The sequence below is a fragment of the Talpa occidentalis genome, unplaced genomic scaffold (assembly GCF_014898055.3).
Source record: "Talpa occidentalis isolate TD23 unplaced genomic scaffold, MPIMG_talOcc4v2.1 talOcc4.3, whole genome shotgun sequence".
In the NCBI taxonomy this organism is placed as follows: Eukaryota; Metazoa; Chordata; class Mammalia; order Eulipotyphla; family Talpidae; genus Talpa; species Talpa occidentalis.
This window is the reverse complement of record NW_023603184.1, coordinates 74,918,328-74,937,921: the sequence shown is the minus strand read 5'-3', so window position 1 is coordinate 74,937,921 and position 19,594 is coordinate 74,918,328. Positions and strand designations below refer to the sequence as shown.

At 33.2% G+C, this 19,594-nt stretch overlaps 1 protein-coding gene across 2 annotated transcripts in view; it reads right to left on the bottom strand.

The window, feature by feature from the left end:
* Window positions 1-19,594, bottom strand: part of SPOPL (speckle type BTB/POZ protein like) — a 43,591-nt gene that overhangs the window by 5,980 nt on the left and 18,017 nt on the right. The window contains exons 2-10 of one of the 2 annotated variants that reach the window (XM_037523294.2): window positions 16,424-16,560; window positions 16,099-16,220; window positions 15,712-15,863; window positions 13,129-13,256; window positions 7,399-7,576; window positions 7,262-7,317; window positions 5,072-5,194; window positions 1,721-1,863; window positions 1,585-1,638 (exon numbers count right to left, since the gene is read on the bottom strand). In XM_037523294.2, coding sequence (XP_037379191.1) covers window positions 1,585-1,638; window positions 1,721-1,863; window positions 5,072-5,194; window positions 7,262-7,317; window positions 7,399-7,576; window positions 13,129-13,256; window positions 15,712-15,863; window positions 16,099-16,220; window positions 16,424-16,501 — 1,034 coding nt within the window. In that variant the 5' untranslated portion in view covers window positions 16,502-16,560. Of the gene's footprint in view, window positions 1-1,584; window positions 1,639-1,720; window positions 1,864-5,071; window positions 5,195-7,261; window positions 7,318-7,398; window positions 7,577-10,978; window positions 11,076-13,128; window positions 13,257-15,711; window positions 15,864-16,098; window positions 16,221-16,423; window positions 16,561-19,594 lie in introns of those variants that run through there. The other variant, XM_054699698.1, reaches the window with a different exon arrangement.

Sequence of the window (19,594 nt, the reverse complement as noted above, 5' to 3'; positions counted from 1 at the left end):
AACACTCATATTTATTCCTGGATAATAATTTTAAGTATCTGTCAAATGGTCAAACACTGCTTCATGCTTCTAGAGTTTCATACAAGCTATCCTTTCTGTCTGCTGTATTTGCTATTTCCTCTTCATTTCTCCTAAATCCTATTCAGTTTTAAGACTCAGTTCAATTGTCTCTAGGAAGCTACCTAAGCCCCCAGCCTTAGTCAAGCACCGTGCATATACCTTTTTAGCACCTTACCATATTATAATGAAATTATATATTTATGAATTTGTTTCTTTCATTACATAAATTTGTCAACAACAAGGATTCTTTCCCCTCTTAATTGTTTTTATATGCTGCACCCTAGCATGATGCTTGAGACACCATAGATGGTAGGTAAATGATGAATTAAACAGTAGCTAATAACTTTTTTTACTAGTCTCACATAAAGCATCAGAGTGTCACTGTGTATAATTTCAACTAGTTGTTTAGAATCATACAGATAACTGACATTTTCATTTATTTAACTCAACAACTATCTCCAGGATAGTTGTTGATAAGTTATACAATGTAAAAACATTTCCCTAACGGAACAAAACTAGAGCTTGAAAGGGGCTACGTTCAAAGGGATTATAAATATGTCATTTGCTGTTAAATACAATATATTCTTAACTCAAAAAGATTTTTTTGCTAGACTCACATACTATAACATATTATCACATGGTGACCAATTTACAGAACAACAGAAACCTTACAGGTAGTTATTAAGCTTTACTTTCAGAAAGCAAAATTCATAAACTAACAGTAATTCAATTAGTTAATGTCACATATATCAAACAGATGTAAGCAGTGGGAAATAATTAAGTCATTAACAAACATCCATTTTATTGTCTCTAACACTTTTTTTCACTTTTTATATTAACTTTTGGTAACTTGTTGAAATGTACTTGAAGGGTTACAGATAAAACCTAATCAAAAGCAAATGTATATTCTTTAGCCTATTGACACTTTTCTCTTTTTGACTTCAAATAATCACAAAGAGTAGAAAAGCTACTTTAAAACTGAGAAAAAAAGGAAATAACTGATAATAGTTCATATCCAGAAGATATGGCCCTTATAATTTTACCATGGAAAGATCAAATTGCTATTTTTCTTCTTTTGGACTGTAAGGTAGCTAGTTCAATGTAGCATATGATGCTAGGTACTTGGCTAACCTAAGAGGCAGTAGGGTAATATTCAATGTAAGGAATTTCTAGAAAAATCCTGAGGGTATATTCCTCATAGAATAAAGTGAATTAGTTCTCACATTTTAAGAAATATTTCCTGAAGGGTGACAGGGACAGAACCAATGCAATATCTGTACTCAGCTATACATTATGTGAGCATTGTTTTAAGAAATTACAGCATCCATCCCAACTCACATTAGAAGCTGATCTACAAGGAAGCAGAGCCTTAAGAATCAATTAATAGTGAAATTATTATTTTTTAAAAGAACAGGCAGTTTATTTCACATGGATTCACATTTATTTAGATGAACAAAGGCCATATAAACATTTAATTTCATATATGCAGATAAACTTTTAAGTCAGAAACTAATGTGACCTTACTTGCTATTCCAGTTTTTCCCATCTTTACACCCAAGCTGTCGAAGTACACTGCACCTGCATTGAAGATTTAAACATACTTAAAAAAATGTCCAGTGAAAAAATGTTAAATGCTCACTGAAATATAAACATAGCTTACCTGTTAATAAAGTCTATGGCTTGTGCTTTCAACTGTTCTGCACTGTGCAAATCTGCAAGGACAAGGGTATCAGCAACATTTTCTACTGAGAGGTTACTACACAAAGCTTCTTCACACATGACCTTCAGTCGCTCCAGTGCATACTATTCAAAAGGAAAACAGAATCATTAAGCATTTTCTCAAACTATCCAGTTTAAATACATGATATATGTAACTTAGAAAGAGTTAAAGTACACTATAATTTAAACTGAGGGAAATTTAAAGGTTTTAAAAAACTTCAACCTATTATGAGGAAAATATGAATGCATGAATTGAAGAGAAAAGCTACTTTTTTTAAATTTCAATTTAAGTGCAAAATGCAGTATATTTAAAAAGTAGAATTTTATTCTTTAAAAAAGCTTTATTATTTATGAGAGTGTTAAGTATAGAACATGTTGCCAATACTCAATCTTGAAGAATGAATTATAAAGCTAAACAAATCATAGTCATAACCACTAAAAATTCTTAGTTACTAGGGCATATTATAACTTCAGCAGCTTTACTGAGATATAACTGACATACAATAAACTTCACATAATTAAAGTGTATACTTTGGTAAGTTCAAAAAGCCATATAAGCATCATTAAATCAAGAAAGTAAAATATTCAACATCTTCAAGCTTCCTTCTACCCCTTGGTAATCCTTCCCTCTTGCCCCAGCCCAAACAATACCCCAGGTATTCTTTTTCACTAGAGTTTGCATTTTCTGAAGTCTTCTATAAATGGAATCTACAATTTACACTCACTTTCGTCTGGCTTTTCCACACAATATAATTATTTTGAGATTCACTCATGTGGTTGCCTATCAGCAGTTCAAAGTTATTTGTGTGTGTGTGTATTAGTATGTTTTGTGAACCCAGGTATTAGCAGTACGAGTTCAACTGTTTACAGTCATATCATAATTTTTCTATGCATATGTTGGCAAATAGCTGTTTGTTGGCGAATAGTGTTTCCAGTCTTTAGATATTACAATTAACGCTGCTGTAAACATTCATGTATGAGTCATTATAAGGCTACATGATTTCTTTCCTCTTGGGTTAAAAACTGGAACACACACCAAGCATAACACTTTTTTTTTTTTTTTTTTTTTAATTTATTTATTTTTATACAAGAACCGGGGTACAGGCCAGATATGCGGGAGGGTGAGAGGATTTACCAGAGACAGAGTGGGGAACAGAACAGGCAGACTGACGAAATGCACTGCTGAGGAAAGCAGTGGGTGAGACAGGAGAGTTCTGCCGCACCATGTGGGAACCTCCCGGCCGGCCGGGAATGAACTGGCGCTGCAGAAGCTGTGGACAGCTTCACAGTGTGGTGCTCAACTGCCTGCGCCACCAGGGGAGGCCCAAGCGTAATACTTTTTATGGAGCTGCCAAACAGTCTTTCAAAGTGCTTGTACCACTTTATAGTCCTGTCAGTCATGTATGGGAAACCTAATTCTTCTACATCACTGACCATACTTAGGGATAATCTTTATAATATTAACTGTTATAATACATGTATAGAAGTATCTCATGATGGTTTTAATTTAGTTTCCCTAATGACTAATGAGGTTGAACATTTTCTGATATACTCAGTTGACATATTTCTGGAAGTATCTATTCAAATATTTACTGTAATTGGAAATATAGCAAGTTTTCTTATAAGTGAGTTTTAAGAGTTCTCTGTACAGTCTGAAGACAACCCAAGTTATTTATCAGAAATATTCTAGTTAAAAGTTACTCATCAGATTTAAGTTTTACAATTATTTTCTCCCAGTCTTTTTTATTCTCCTGTCTTTTTGAAAAATAAAAATAAATTTTAAATTTTATTAAAGTCTAATCATTTCTTTTTCTTTTATACATTATGCTTTTGATGTTTTAGCTAAGAAGTTTTTTTACCTAATAAGAATATGAAGATTTTCTTTTAGAAGTTACATTGTTAGGTTTTTAATTCATTTTTGTGTAACTTTTCTGTATATAGTATGAAGTCATATGGAAAACTCAGTTTTTCAAAGGAGTTCAAAGTTCATTTTGAGGGGCTTATGTATATCCATCCCTGCACCATTTGTTGAAAAGACTAACCTTTCTCCACTAAACTGTCAATACACTTTTATCAAGAATTAAATATCCATATAAGTGAAAGTCTATTTCTGTATTCTGTTCCAGCGAGTTATCTTTTTAACTTGTCACTGATACAACACTGTTTTAAAAGTTAAAGATTTGTAATAGGTATCAATATCAGGAAATGACAGTCCTCCACTTTGCCCTTCTTTTTCAAAGTTATTTGATAATGCAAGGTCCTTGCACCACATGTGCTCAATTTTTATCAGCTTAACAATTGAAAAATAAAAAGGCCTGCTGGGATTTTGATAGAAGAACTTGTTTCTGAGAATTACAATTTTTAACTATACTGAAACTTCTAGTTCACTCACAAAATTAATTTCTCCTTTTAAGACTACCTGATTTTCTCTAAGCAATACAACACAGGTCTTGAAGATCTCTGATATATGACTATATATTTGATATTTCTGATGCTATTGTAAAAGGCTTTAAACTTAAATTTTTATTGAGACAGTTATAGATTTATGTGCATTTGTAAAGAAATAATAGATTCTGCATACACTTGGGCCAGTTCCCCCTCCGACGGTAACATTCAAAACAAGTAAAATACCACCTCATACACACATACGAACATACACCATCATGATATATAGTTTAAAAATGCATACACACACACATACACACACACACACACACACATATATATACACACACACACACACATATGTGGGGATGGAAATAGCATGGTTATCAATTCCTTTGGAGAAAGTACCCAATGTGCGTTCAGGATTAAGAACCACCGCTATTTTTGTACTTTTTCTGCTATTTTTGTGGTATTTTTGTACTTTTCCCTTATCTTTAAGAAATCATCATTAAAACAGAGTACTATAAAATTAACATTGTTTTTTCCTTTCTATATGCTGTCATATTAAAAATAAATTTGTGAACAGAGAATTAAATTAGACAAAACACACTTTTTTCTTTTTTATAAAGGGTCATATATTCTATCTTAAGACTAAGAAATTATGAACAAAGTTATCTTCATTTATGCGTGTGTACCTATAAAATAAAGATACATTCAAAACTACTATAGTTTACTCTTCCACAAAAATTTCACTTTCTTCCATATACTCTAATTGCTTCAAGGTATGTTTGTGTTTTGATTTTTAAAAACTCAGTACCTCAAATTAGTTGAGATTTTCATTTGATGATAGCTTTCCCTACATCAAGCTTGAGGACATTTTATAGCTCTTTAAGACATAATTACTTACTTTGTCTGCAGCTGCCAACAAGTTGTCAGCCATTTTGTCAAGGTTTGGTGCTTTCCCTGTATATATGAATCTCATCATTTCTTTAAAAACCTCAGGGTCTACATCATTTATTTCCACTCGATTCTGATATTGGGAGCAACAGAATAAAGTTATATATAAATATACACACACAAGTGAACCAAACCTAAACTTTGATAGTAATTTGAGAGCCCCAATTTTGCACTCAAGTGCTATACAAGTCTACAAGTCAAATATACATTAAACTCTATTTTAATATTAAGGTAAGTATTCAGTAAGTTAAGCAGGCAAAGTGAAGAACATAGGTCTAAGAGAAATACATGTAGCCAGGCAAAACCATTTAAGAATATAAACCCTAATTTGCAATTTAAGAGTAAAGCAAAAACAAAAATAACATTGTAGACCACACAAAATATAACTGTGTTCAGTTTATGACCTTTATCTTAGAAGAAGATGGCTATTAACTTTTTCTTTGTTGAATTCCTAAGTGATAATATAGTGCCTAAGATCCTATAAGCCAACAGTCCTATTCTCAATTTTAAGAAAGGCAGAGTCTAGGGCCTCCCTGGTGGCTCAGGGGGTTAAGATGCAGCACTACAAATCTATCAGCAGCCACTGCAGCACAAGTTTGATCCCTGGCCAGTGAGGTGACCCACATGGTGCAGCAGACCTCTCCTGTCTCAACCGCTACTCCCCTCAGCAGTGTATTTCACTCATCCTGCCTGTTCTGCTCCCCACTCTGTCTCTGGTGAATCCTCTCATCCCCCCAATACATCTCTTGCCTGCACCCCAGTTCTTGTATGCATAAATAAATTTAAAAATCTTTAAAAATATATAGGATCTAACATTTGATAAAATCCAGAATCCACTACTTCAGAACTACCCTTTTTGAAAAAAAAAAAAGGAACATACTATTTATTATCTACTGTCACCACATCTGTTTGTTTGAGATATACTGAAGTCTAGAGAACTAGTTGCTTTTTTAGTCCTATACCTTTGGCTTCTCTTCTAAAATCAGTTAAGCTAAATGTCTAGCAGCAAATCATGCCAAATTTTACTGATCCTTTGCTACCAACCACATTTGACATTATTGATGTCTCTTTACTTGTAAGTAATCAGAAGGCTGATCACTGTACTTGCCAACACCAACAAAGGGAAAAAGCAGCTATTTTATTAGTGCTTCTAGTTCTGCAGAAAGAATAAAGCTGAGGCACAGCTTGTCTACTGGAATACTAAGGTTCACATGTAATGTAACCTGCAAAGAATCAACCTCTGATCTTTTAATCTGACTACATTTCAAGATAACAGGTGAAAGGGAGACATCTGAGAAAACCAAACAGGCAATTTCCTGCCTACAGTTAGTATATGATATTGCTGTCAATTATGTCTTTTTTTTGCTAAATCTAATATATAACCTCTTAACTTTTAGTGGTATAAAGAAAAGCAGCACTATTTTTGTTCTAGAAAATAAATTCCAGTGTACTTCATAAAGTCCAGAAAGGGGGGAGACACACCTTAATCAGAGACCTCTCAAATAGCTATGCAGTAGGACAGTTCTTTTGACTGACTATCCTTCTGGATACCATTTATTTAGCCACGGGTAGTTGCTGGGTGTCAAAATAGCTGTTATTTGGAATGGCCAACTATATTAAGATCTATCCATTGTTCTACCAAGTAACACATTATATCCTCTATTTCTTTCTAAAATCATAGTATATGGTCTCACTCATAGCAGGAATCTAGAAAACTTAAATAAGGGACCAGGAAAATGAATAACTATAAGAAAGTGAAAATCAAAATCAACAAAAAACTATGAACCAGAGACACTTTTTGGGGGATGGGGGGCGGGAGGGGAGGGATTGGGGTCAGAATGGGGGGGTTGTAATTGTATGGGGAATATAAAAATAAAATTTATTATTTAAAAAATAAAAGAAAATATCAAAATCAACAAATAACTATGAACAAGAGACACTCTATGGGGAGTGGGGGGTGGGGAAAGGAGGGCTGGGGGTAAAAATAAGGGGGTTGTAATTGTATGGGGAATATAAAAATAAAATTTAAAGAAAAAAAATCATAGTATAAAGAATGAGAACATTTTAATGTTACTTTTAAAACACATTCCACTATTCTAGATTTGTATAAATTAAATATTATCCTTTACATCATATTTACCTTTTTGCTTTCCTCCATTTCATGTTCAAACATTGCATTAAAAACTGGGGATCGAGCTGTAAGAAGATTAGGTATCATTATTTAACGCAAAAATTTTTTGAAAGAAATGTACTGTATTACCCAAAAGAAGAAAATACCTGCAAGTACAGATTTATGAGCTTTAAATTCTTGTCCTCTCACAAAAAAAATGCAATCTGTAAATCTTGTATTTTCCCAGAGATTACCTAAATCTTCTGCAAGTCGACATTCAGGCACCTTCAAAGTATTTGTATTAGTATGCCCTGATATATTTACTGAATCTTGGACCACACTCACCTAATAAAAAAAGAGATAGCAATAATTAGTTACTAAATCTATAGTTAAATCTTTTATTAAAATCATTTGTAATTCAGTGTACTCCTGATCAGAAATGCTAATACCTGGGAACTTATTTTAAGGATATACTTTAAAGGAGAGAAATAATACAGAAAAATATGAGATCACTTTCAAGCAACATGCTATGTAAATTAAACTGTTTATTAGTTGGTTGGGATGGTTGGTTTTTAAAGTAATTATAGAAATGATTTTTCAAACAGTATAAAAGTCATAGCATATACACTGTCAAATTAAAACAACTGGAAGACTTTTTTGTGAGACAGAGGAAGAAATTTCTTTGATTTTTATTTTCTTACACTTCAGATCTATCAATTTTTAAAGTTCATAATATATACAATAAACACAGTATCACTCTCAGAATGACTTTCCGCAGTATTAAAAAGGTTATAAAAACTAGTTTACAATATGCAATTTGGGAAATGTTTTAAGTGTTTCTATGTGTTACAAATATAGTAGAATTGATTTAAATGTGTAGTAATATCTGTTTAAATTTTAAATTATAAAAATTCACACAAAAGCAATTATAGTTAATAAAGTTCATGGCTATCTTATAAAAAATCAAGAGCAAGAATACTACAAATGTAACAGTTCAATTTGCAAACCTTTTACTTACATATGAAATAGTCAATTAAAATTGGTATGAATATAACACTGCTTTTATTTAGATTCCAGTATAATATGGATTAGATAATCTCTCATTAAAGATATATACTGAATAAATCTTAAAGCACTGTTGACTAAGTCTAGCATACCATTTTTTTAAAAAAAGATACTCTATAATTACTAGAAATTTTGCATTGCATTTAATGAATTGAAGAAAACACTACTTCAACTAAAAAAACAAATGTGTCAAAGTAAATGAACCATTTTTAACAAAATTACTGTATTAGTTATATATTGTTTTAAGCTGCTAAGTTTAAGATCATCTGTCATGCAGCAATAGATAATGCTTCTTTTAAAATATTTTTCATAAGATTTTTATTAAATAAACATAGGTATAAGTAAGGGCATACATAAATTCAGTCTTACATAGTTTAATGTAGGAAATGAAAATTAGAAATGTGTAAATTGGACCAAACTACTAATAGAGTAACATACAATATATAATAGTGGTCCAATATAAAATGTTCGGAGAGTATTAAATTTCAGAAATCCTAATTTGGGCCTTCCTGGTGGTGCAGGGTTAAAGACACATTGCTATCAAGCTATCACTAGTCACTGTGGCATTAGTTCAGCCAGGGTGATAACCCATATGGCCAAGCAGTCTTGCCTGCTGCTCCTTGTATTTCAGTACATCTGTCGGTTCTGATCCCCACTCTGACTCTAGTGGATGCTCTCACCACCCCCCACCAACTCTGGCCTACAACACCAGTTCTTGTATGCATAAACAATCTTAAAAAAAAAAAAGGGAAATCTTAATTCACCAGATGTATAAATGTCTTTCATGTGAATGAAAACTTTCAATGAAAAATTATTTTCTGAGGATATTTTACTAGCCATTGTGCTTTATCATCGTGCATTATCAACTTTTAGAATCCTATGTGCCACAGAAATCATCTAATCGAATCATTTTATTTTATAAAAGGATTTAAAAGTGAGATTGAGAAAAGGTAACTATCAAGGAAGACTAGACATATATCCAAATCACTTTAGTACTCTTTGTACAATGTTTCTTAGGATTTTTATGTAATTAATAGTCTACCTGAACACAATTATGGTTCATAAAGGATTTATTACAACAAAGTATTGAAATATTCTAAATAGGAGTCAAGATATGATGTACATAATATAGTCTATTAATTAAGGTTCTCACAGTAATCCAGTTATTCAAGTTGTTTCTAAAATTTTAATAACTACAAAATGGGAAAATCTTTACTCTTTATCACATAATATTTATTTGCTCATAGCAACCATTTCTCTTGAAATTTCCTGACAGCAGGAATTAGATCAGTTCAATTACTTGCATAGGTATGCAGTGAAGTTGTATAGATAAGATTATATATTTACTTCAGGAAAGGATTTCTGAAATTCATTCTATTCTCTATTATCCTAACTCAAAATAATATGTAAAAAATAAGACAAAAATCAGGTGATAGAAAAAAATAGATGGATCAAAAAATAAGGCCATTATTATCAGACAAGAATAGTCAAAATGCTATACTTGCACTTTGTATATAATCATCTAATTCAGAAGTATTTATATCATTGACAAACACATCTACATAATTTAATCATAGGAACAACATATTTTAACTAAGACATTATTAACATTTCATATTCCGAAGAGTATCCAAGGGACTATACAGCAGATATTAATGGTCTAATTAAAAATTAATATGCAATGAACTCTGGTGATTATTTTCTTGATACCTTTAATTAAGAAACTGGTAACATTTCAGTTTTCTCACAGTAGATATTCAAATGCACGTACATTATATTTAAAATAAATACATGTATTGCGCATTCTTACTGAAAGGAAACTAGAGTGAAAAATTCAGAAAAAAGGCTGAGATTCTTTCCTGAGGTTAAACTGTTCTTTCAAATTTAAAAGGTAAACACATAATACTCAAAACTGACAAATACTACAAAAGCAGAATTCAAAAATCACTTGACAACTCTTTTCCAAAATGGCTTTTGGTTCAACTCTGAGGATATAATTTAGCCTAAAGATGAACATGTGCTGACTCTAATCAACTGTGACTAATTTAGAAATATGGGTCTCCTCTAATATGGAATGAAGATGACTACTAGCCCCAATTTTTAAAAATTTCAATTCTCCAAACTAATTGTGTAAGCTGGGAAAGCAGTTCTATAAATTTTGTTATTTGACTCAATGGCTCCATTGCAATTTCTTGTCTTCTAGAATAGTGGGCCTTAAGACTTTTTGACTATCAACAATATGAAATTTGGATAACAGAAATAAGCTGTCAATTCTTCATTTTGCTAGGAAGAGTTTTTTAAGAAAATATGGCTCAATTTACAACCATTTTCATAAGTATACGGTAGGGGAAAAAGTATGTCCTTCTGAATGAATACAATTTAAAACTCATTGTAGTCATATATTTTACCTATACATATGCTTTTTCCTGTATATCATGGAACAGCATGGTTTTGTAGACTTCAAGATTTTTAAAAATTTGTTGAATTTCAAGACAAATCAACTAAACAATTTTCTGTTTCTCTGTTATTTCTCGATTTCTGTCTTCTGTACCACTTTGGAAAGAAGGGGTAGACCTGCTTAAACATCTAGAAATTTCTACCACTAGCTACTTGATTCACAATAAGGAATTTGCAAGATTAAGCTATTTCTTGCACAAAAAGGGTAACACCAAACTGCCTTACCTGTCTACAGCACCACTTGCAGGGGAGGGGGAGGAGGCAGTTCTTTAGGTAGGGCAGTGCAATGCTTCCTCCTCTTCTGCAAGCAGTGCTGGAGATGCTGTAGAAGGAAGGGCATCCATGAGAGGGGTGGAAGATATGGTGGAGGGCATGAGGAATGTTTGTTCAAAGTACTTTTTGCCCGCCTATGCTAAATATGGTGCCCAGGGTGTAAATGTCTACATTGGTAAACAGGTATACATTTCAGTATCCAAAACTGAATTTGATCAATGACAACTGAAAAACATATGTCATAGTGGGTTCTACTTTTAGGAGATCACTTGCATGTATACTGTAACGTGGATAAAAAGCGTACTTCAATAAAATATATCAAAAACAGATCTTAATATCAGCCTTTGTTCTGAATTTATTAATTGTCTAGGTTCTAATACAATATGCTTAGGAAAATATCTGTAAACAATATTTTAATATTGAAAAAAGAAATAGTATCTTTAAAAGCATTACAAAAACACTTCAACTATAGTATTTTTTTCTTTTTGTTTTCTTAATTAGATTACATATCCCTTAAGGTTCTTTAAATTCTAAGATTCCATAAAAATTAACAAACTGAAATTTAAGATTACTGCTAACATTCTGAAAGAGTCTATATTAAAGATGGCTCAAGTTTTTAAATAGCACAAACTATATTTATTTAGAATACTAGTTAGAGCATCTACTGGCAACACATGCTTTATATTTGTTTTCCAAGTTATTCAATGATAAGCTCTGCTCAAGACACTTCTGGTATGTGCTTTATCAACCAAATAATTGTATTCATAACAAATTCATCATACAGTTCATTTAACTTGTCTAAGTGAAAATAAGATGCACTATATTTGCACCATGTAGTCTCTGGGCCATATTTCAATTATTCTTCTGACACAGCATAATGTCATACAATTAGTTTGCAATGTGCATAAATAGCACATATTTTTTTACATAGATTCAAGCCAAGTGAGTAGCAGTTAAAGAAGTTATTGTTTCCAAGTCACTAATTTATCTACTATAACCTGTTGAAATATATTTAATGTTGAGTTTACTTGATCATAACCTTTTCAACTGATGCTACAAAAATTTTCAACTATCTTAAACATTTTAATAGAACTACATAACCAATGCATAGTCCTTATATTGGTAACATTATCCTCAAATTTACCCCAAAGATGAATCTCAAAAATTTGTATAGCTAAAGCTACATAATGAGAATAATGAGAGAAGTGCATCTATACCTCAAATTAAAACTAATTGGAGGTAGAAAGTATTGACAGGGGCAATGTTGATAATTTTCAAAATAAGACATCTGATACATTAAAAATATACCTTATAAGTTTGTCAACAGACACGGGCATATCTAAAAATCTCAGGTACTATTGCTTAGAATGCTAAAATTGACTTGATTAAAAGACTTCAACTGCTTGAATAAACAGAAGCCTTCTCAATCTTTTCCAGGCACTTTTATAATCATTCGAGTTTAGTTTCAAATCAATAAACTGTTAACCCTTTGCACTCCACTGTCCCCTCTCAGGGGACATCGGAATTCTAGCATATCACTTGGATGTCCCCTCTCAGGGGACATTGCAATTTATTAGTGATTACGGGGAATTAAGGATATTTCAATGCAACTTTTTGAGACATGCATGTTTCCCTGAAGTTTTATCTTGAAATGGCACAAGAAATTAAATCAAAATATCGTAAAATGGTTCGGAGTGCAAAGGGTTAATAATGCTTATTATGATCAATCTGAATATGACAGAAAATAATGACTATCTATGCCAGTTATTCAGAATAAGAAGGTATTTTAATTTTTTTTTATAAATATACACACATCCATAATCTTCCTAGAAGAAAGATTTGGTATGTGGTAACGTAACTATACAGAAATTATAGTTAGAGACATGACAGAATTTTTTCACACTGAGCTATCATATTGATTTCTTAGTCCAATAAGCTTTAACTGGTAAAACATTTACAGATGAAACCTTATCAATTACTTAATATCAATTATTTAGTAGTACTCCTTTAACACTTAGGTATTCCTAAAGTTATTCTAGTTTATATTTTTACTTCATCACCAAAGATAATCGGAGTTCCTTGAAATAAAAAAATGTACCCACCTCACAAAATAATGTAAGCTTGTCATCTGGTAAAAGACCATTAGCTTCATCAAGCAAAAAATCCCTTCGAATGAATTTTTTAAAACCCCAGTCCTTCCCTTGTACAAACCGATAGGCTCTTTGGCTTTCTGGTGGAAAACAGAACAGAAATTTGAATGAAAAAAGCATCTAAAAACCATTTTTCTTAATGATAATACAGCTAAATGAAATGTACAGAAATAGAATTTAGCCAGGATAGCTATCCTAAAATATAAACATGTGTATTCATAAATAAAATGTCTTAAGAGTTTTGTCAGGTAGAATCAGATCACTCCACAGCAGTACTCATTATCAATGAGCTTGCTTTCAAATTTCTGGATCTCTAAATGGAAGAAAAGTTGGATCAAATCTCATGGAGAAGGAAGAGGTCTTTCTAGCAATATAGGCCCCTTAGTAATGGAGTAGGACCAAACTACCTTGGTATAGGAATACTACTCATTTACTATCAGAACACGACAAGGTACTGATACGTATCAGTAACTGCTTCTCCTTTTATTTATTTTTTTCAAAGATTTATTTATTTATGCACACAGGGCTGGGGTACAGGCCAGAGATGCGGGGGGTGAGAGGATTCACCAGAGACAGAGTGGGGAACAGAATAGGCAGATTGACTGAAATATACTGCTGAGGGGAGCAGCGGGCGAGTCAGGAGAGCTGTGTTGCACCACAGTTAGCTCCTTGGCTGGGGATCAAACTCATGCTGCAGTGGCTGAGGTTGCATAGGTTGCATCTTAACCCCCTGTGCCACCAGGGAGGTCCTACTTCTCCCTTTGAAAATTGATGTGTTAAAATCTGGCATCTGTTCAGTTTTGCTGGGATAAATTTTGCTAAACTGGAGGGGAAAAAAAAACACTTACTGGTTAAAAAAGAAGTTAAATAATGTCCCTCATCATTCCTGTATCTCTAAATAAAATCCTCTCACTTCCAAAGACAACTCATAAAAATCTAAAAGTTTTTAGTGAAATTTGTGAAACAATTAATGTCTGAAAATACTTTTTTTTTTTTTTAATAGAGGCATGTTTTTATTTATTTATTTGTTTGTTTGTTTATATATGCACTGGGTACAGTCAGAAGCACAGGAGGGTGAGAGAATTCACCAGAGCCAGAGCAGGGAGCAGAGCAGGCAGAAGGACCAAGGTACACTGCTGAGGGGAGCAGCGGGCGGCAGGGGAGGTCTGCGCGCCATGTGGGACCCTCCTCCAGTGGCCGGGGAGCAGCCGGGGATCGAACCGGCGCTGCAGAGGCCGCGGGCAGCTTCTCAACCCAGCGCTCAACCGCTGCGCCACCGGGGAGGCCCTATGTCTGAAAATACTTAACAATGCTATGTAACAATCACCTACTATGAAAGAAAACAAGATTCTCTACAGAAAATATTTATTCTTATACAAAGAATAAATTATAGATGGGAAACCAGTAATAAATATAAGTAAAATATTCCATGATAGGAACTGAATGTATGTATCCCATCAAAAATCAGATGTTGAAATTCTATAATATTAACAGGAGTAATCATGATTACATTAGGTCACCGGGGTGGAGCCCTCCTGAATGTGACTGATGCTCATATGAGACAGGATCCCTAACCCTTCCCCCATATGAAGAAAGAGGGAAGTTGGCAGTCTAAACCCTGGAAGAGGACCGTCACCAGAATCTGACCACACTGGCACCCTTATTTTGGACTTTCAAACTACAGATTGGTGCAAAATAAATTTCTGTTGTTTGCAAGCCACCCCAGTCTATGGTACTTTGTTACACAACCTGACTAAGGTATTCTACTACCTTAAATGTTAGACAACATGAAAATATATGTGAAACTGTATTACTTTGGCAGTAAAAGATACTTTCTTAAATGTCTGTCTGGAGGAGGTTGTTTTATAACAACATTACTGGATTCTGTGATGTATTTCCTACAATGTATGTATTTCTGGATCTCTAAATGGAAGAAAAGTTGGATCAAATCTCATGGAGATTTGTATGTATTTCCTACAATGTATTTCCTACAATGTCCTACTATGCAACTTCAGGCTACATGGTTTCTGCTAGCGACCTATGAAAAGCTTAGACTGAATTTAATAGGCCCTGAGGTAGAGAAAAAACTGATTTCCTTTCAGTTAGTATTTAGTCATTGCTCAAAACACTTCTATTGACAAAATACCAGGACAACCAAATCTCTTTTCACATTGTTCTTCAGTGTTTAGCTGGCATAAATGACAAGGAAGAGGAGTAATATATTGAACACACTGTATATGCCAGACAGTGAAAGAGGCACCTTCCTCAAATAGCAACTATTTTTCCAAATATGAGTATCACATTAGGGCATGAAAAAGTTGAGTTTTAAACTACTTTTACATGTCTTAGAAAGCCTAAGATGTAGTAAAACAACTATAGTTCTACCCTGTCATTTAAAATTAAATGATGGCCAAAGTTTTAGATTAGCAAATTTTAGTGAAAAAAAATTCCAAGTTTGTCTAGGTAAAACTGTGGAAGACATAGTATGGTGTTACATAGAGACTTCATCACTTCGTATGCAAATAAATCACTTACCCATTGCCTTTGTTTCTTCCCTTTTAGCATTCAGAAGGGAAAATTTGAATTTTGCTCGAACTTCACTTTTTGGACAGCTGACTAAAAGCAAATATAAGGACAAGTAGTCTTTACTTTCATCATCCAATCCCTTTGGATTTACCCTCAGGCACCTAAAATAAAACAACAGATTCATATGGAGGAACATAATACTATAAACATTCAAGAGAGAGGCAATACTGAAGTAATTTTCTAAATAATATCACAAACAGCGTTCCTAGCAATTATTTCCTAGACCAATACCCAATTAGGAACAATAACCACAAAACCATATAGTCATCAATGATAACATTAGGAAAAAACAAAAACAAAACCAAAAAAAAAAAAAAAACAAACCAAAAATCTCACCATTTCATTTTGTCACTGGGGCTAGATGAGAATGTTGAACTTTTTAACACTTCACCCATTTCCTCTCGACAAAAACTGAAGTTATTAATGGTCCACATGTAGGAAAATTTTACCACTTTAACCTATGAGATTCAAAATATTAATGACTTTCATGTTGTTAATCTGTCATATGTTAAACATTTCATAATACTCTCTTGAAAAAACACAATGACTATTCCAAAGTGCTTCATCACATATTCTTAAAATACTATAAAAATGTTTTATGTAATAAAAATATAAAAATTTGTTTCATTGACACAAAAAAGGCATTTTTAACAGCACATACCTGTGTGTAACACCAGCTCTCTGCTATAGGACCAGTAGACATATCTCCAGGGAGTGGTGGGGTGGGTTCGCGAGACATTACCCCTTATTTGTAGTCTTCCACGATTTATGTAATATCCTACACAGTTGAGCACTTTACTATAAAGAAAAGAAGTTTCACTTACTGATCAAAAAGCTTAACTGAGTGAATCACAAGGAAAGAAGTATTTAAGTTTCATAAAACTATTATTTTCCCAAATTCGATTATGAGGGCACATGTGAAGATTTCATCATAACTTTTAAGAAATAAAACCGTAAGTCTTTGTGGCATCTGATGCTTGAAAGCTAAACAAATTTAATTTATATTGATGAAATTGACAATCCATCAAGACATAACTATACAACAGACAACCAACAATAGAGCACTAAACTGTGTCAAGCAAAAATTAACAGCACTGAAAATAGTTCATGATAAAAGCTGAGAGATCAATATTAGACTTTCAATAATGCATATAACAACCAGCAAGAAGATCAATGAAGAAATAAAGAACTTGAATGTTATAAAACAATTGAACATAAAAGACATCCACCTGTCAACAGCAGAATATATGTTCTGCACATGGAACATTCTCCAATTAGACCATATGCTAGACACAAAGCAAGTCTCTAATAAATTTGAAAGACTGAAGTCATACAAATTATCTTCTCTGAACTCAATGACATAAAACTAGAATAACAGAAGAAAACTGTAATTGACAAATTTATAAAAAATTAAACACCTTCTTAATCAATCAATGGGCAAGAGAAGTCACAAGAAAAATTTAAAAATATTGAGACAAAATGAGAAAACACACCAAAATTTATAGAATGAAACAAAGGCAGCATTCAGAGAGATATGTGCAGTAGTAAACACCTATAGTTATAAAGAAAAAAGGAAAGGTATAAGCTAATCTTATACCTTAAAGAATCAGAAAAAGAAAAATAAACCCAATGTTTATACAAAGAAGGAAGTATCAAAGATTAAAAGGAAGATAAATGAAATAGAGAACAGAAGAACAAATGAAAGAATCAAGACAGAAGTTGATTCTCTGAATAGATCAACAAAAGTCACACACATTTAGCTAAAATTATCAAAAAAAAAAAAAAAGAGTGACGATTCAAATGACTAAAATCAGAAACGAAAGTGGAGATACTACTATAGACTCTAGAAAAATAAAAAGAATTATAAGGGAATATCATGCATTATTATACATGAACAAATTAGATAACCTAGAGTAAATGCATGAAATTCCGAAAATACTACCAAGACTGAACAAACAAAAAGAAAATCTGAACAGACCTATAACCAGTAAAGAGATTAAATCAATTAAGTGAAAAAAATCGCAGCATTACAGCTTGAAAAACTTCATGCTTCATAGATTTGTTCTCTAGTGAAACTGGTAAAATTATAAAGAACACCCACTTAAAGTATGTGGAAATGGTGAGTGGGGTACAGAGCAAATGAAGAAAACATACTTATTAGAACTGTTATAAAAGTTTAGTCTATAAAGAACCAGGATCTGTCCTTTACTCATTCCTTGCCGCTCAGTGGTGGAAATTCCAACCCAGACAGGTATAGCAAAGACTGTAGGTCACCTTTTTCCCCCAGGTCCCACTCAGGGATCTTTCTTACTGGAAGGGTAGCAAGTCAACATTTCTGTCTTCTTTTCATTCAGAATAGGAAAAGCTATCTATTCTGAAGCTAAGTTCCCAGGTGCATGTGGCCAAATTGGTGTGGGTTTCCTTCTTCCATGCAGTCCCCATGGTAGGATGTTGGTTCCACCTTGGGTGTGGTACTGCTGGTATACAGAATGCCCTTGTTTCAACTTGTAAAGTTCCACACCAGGATAGCAAAAGTCAAGAAGTCCTGAGGGTAATATCCCTCTTCCCTCCCACCACTGACCAAATGCTCAGCTTCTAGAACAGACATGTCAGAGAGAAATGCATCATTGTCCCCACTCCATACTAAAGAGACTTGGCTGGGCAATACTATGTAGAGAGGAGGACATACAACAGTGAGGTCCAAATCTCCTTCCCAGAGAAATACTGACTTTATTTGCAAAGGAATGGGCAAAGATGATCTGAAAAATACACAGAATAAAACTGATGGGAGTAGTAAAAGTTAAACTGAGGAGAGCTGGAGGAATCACTGGACATAGAGGCTAAATTGTACCCTGATTTTGTCTGCCAGAGAGACAAGAAAGGAAGACAGTCAGAAGAAGCCTGCCTGGGGTAAAAACAAATCTCAAGCGCTGATGTAGGGAATTATCTCTTCAAAGGAACTTAAATTTGATTTGTTAATTTGTGGACAAATTCATACATGGGAGCACTGCTGAAAAAAAAATACAGCAGTTAGCACTAGATTAGTGGACATTAACAGTTATATGCAGTCAGGAAAGAGACAAAGAGAGTCCTGCCAAAACCTTGGTCATTACAGGTTAACTATGGGAAAATGCAAGACTGTTTCCCTTGAGGAGCAGTTAGACAGAAAGAGAGGGGGAGAGAGAGAGAGAGAGAGAGAGAGAGAGAGAGAGAGAGAGAAGAAAAAGGAATGAGGGAAGGGAATAAAGTGTAGAAAGAGGAAAATTAACTCTGTTAAAAATCCTGGTAATGAAATCAATACTTCATAGACATGCAATGATGTAAACCCAAAGTTACTGCAATAAAAAAAAAAAATTTTAAAAAGCGAGCCTGCTAGAATGCTTGGAAAAAACAACCTCAGTCACTAAATAACAGCAACATTCATGAGAAAGGAGAAATCAGCTCCAAGAATTTCTACACTATATAAGTAACGTCCAGTTTCAAATAAAAGTTATAAAACAACCCAAGATGGAAAAATCTGAATTATTCATAGATGAATGGATACACAAAATGTATTATTCACACAATGGAATATTTTATAGCCATAAAAATAATGACATTCTGATACATGTTAAAACATGAAGATGAAAATGTTATGGTAAATGGAAAAAAAACAGACAAAAAAGGCCGTTCATTGTATGATTTCACGTTTATGAACTGTCTGGAATAGATGGATATATATGAACACAATGCAGATTAGCGGTTGCAAGGGCTGGTATGAAAGGGAAATGGAAGTGGGTGCTCAATTAGCATGGGGTTTCCTTTTAGAGTAACAAAAATGTTCTGGAACTAG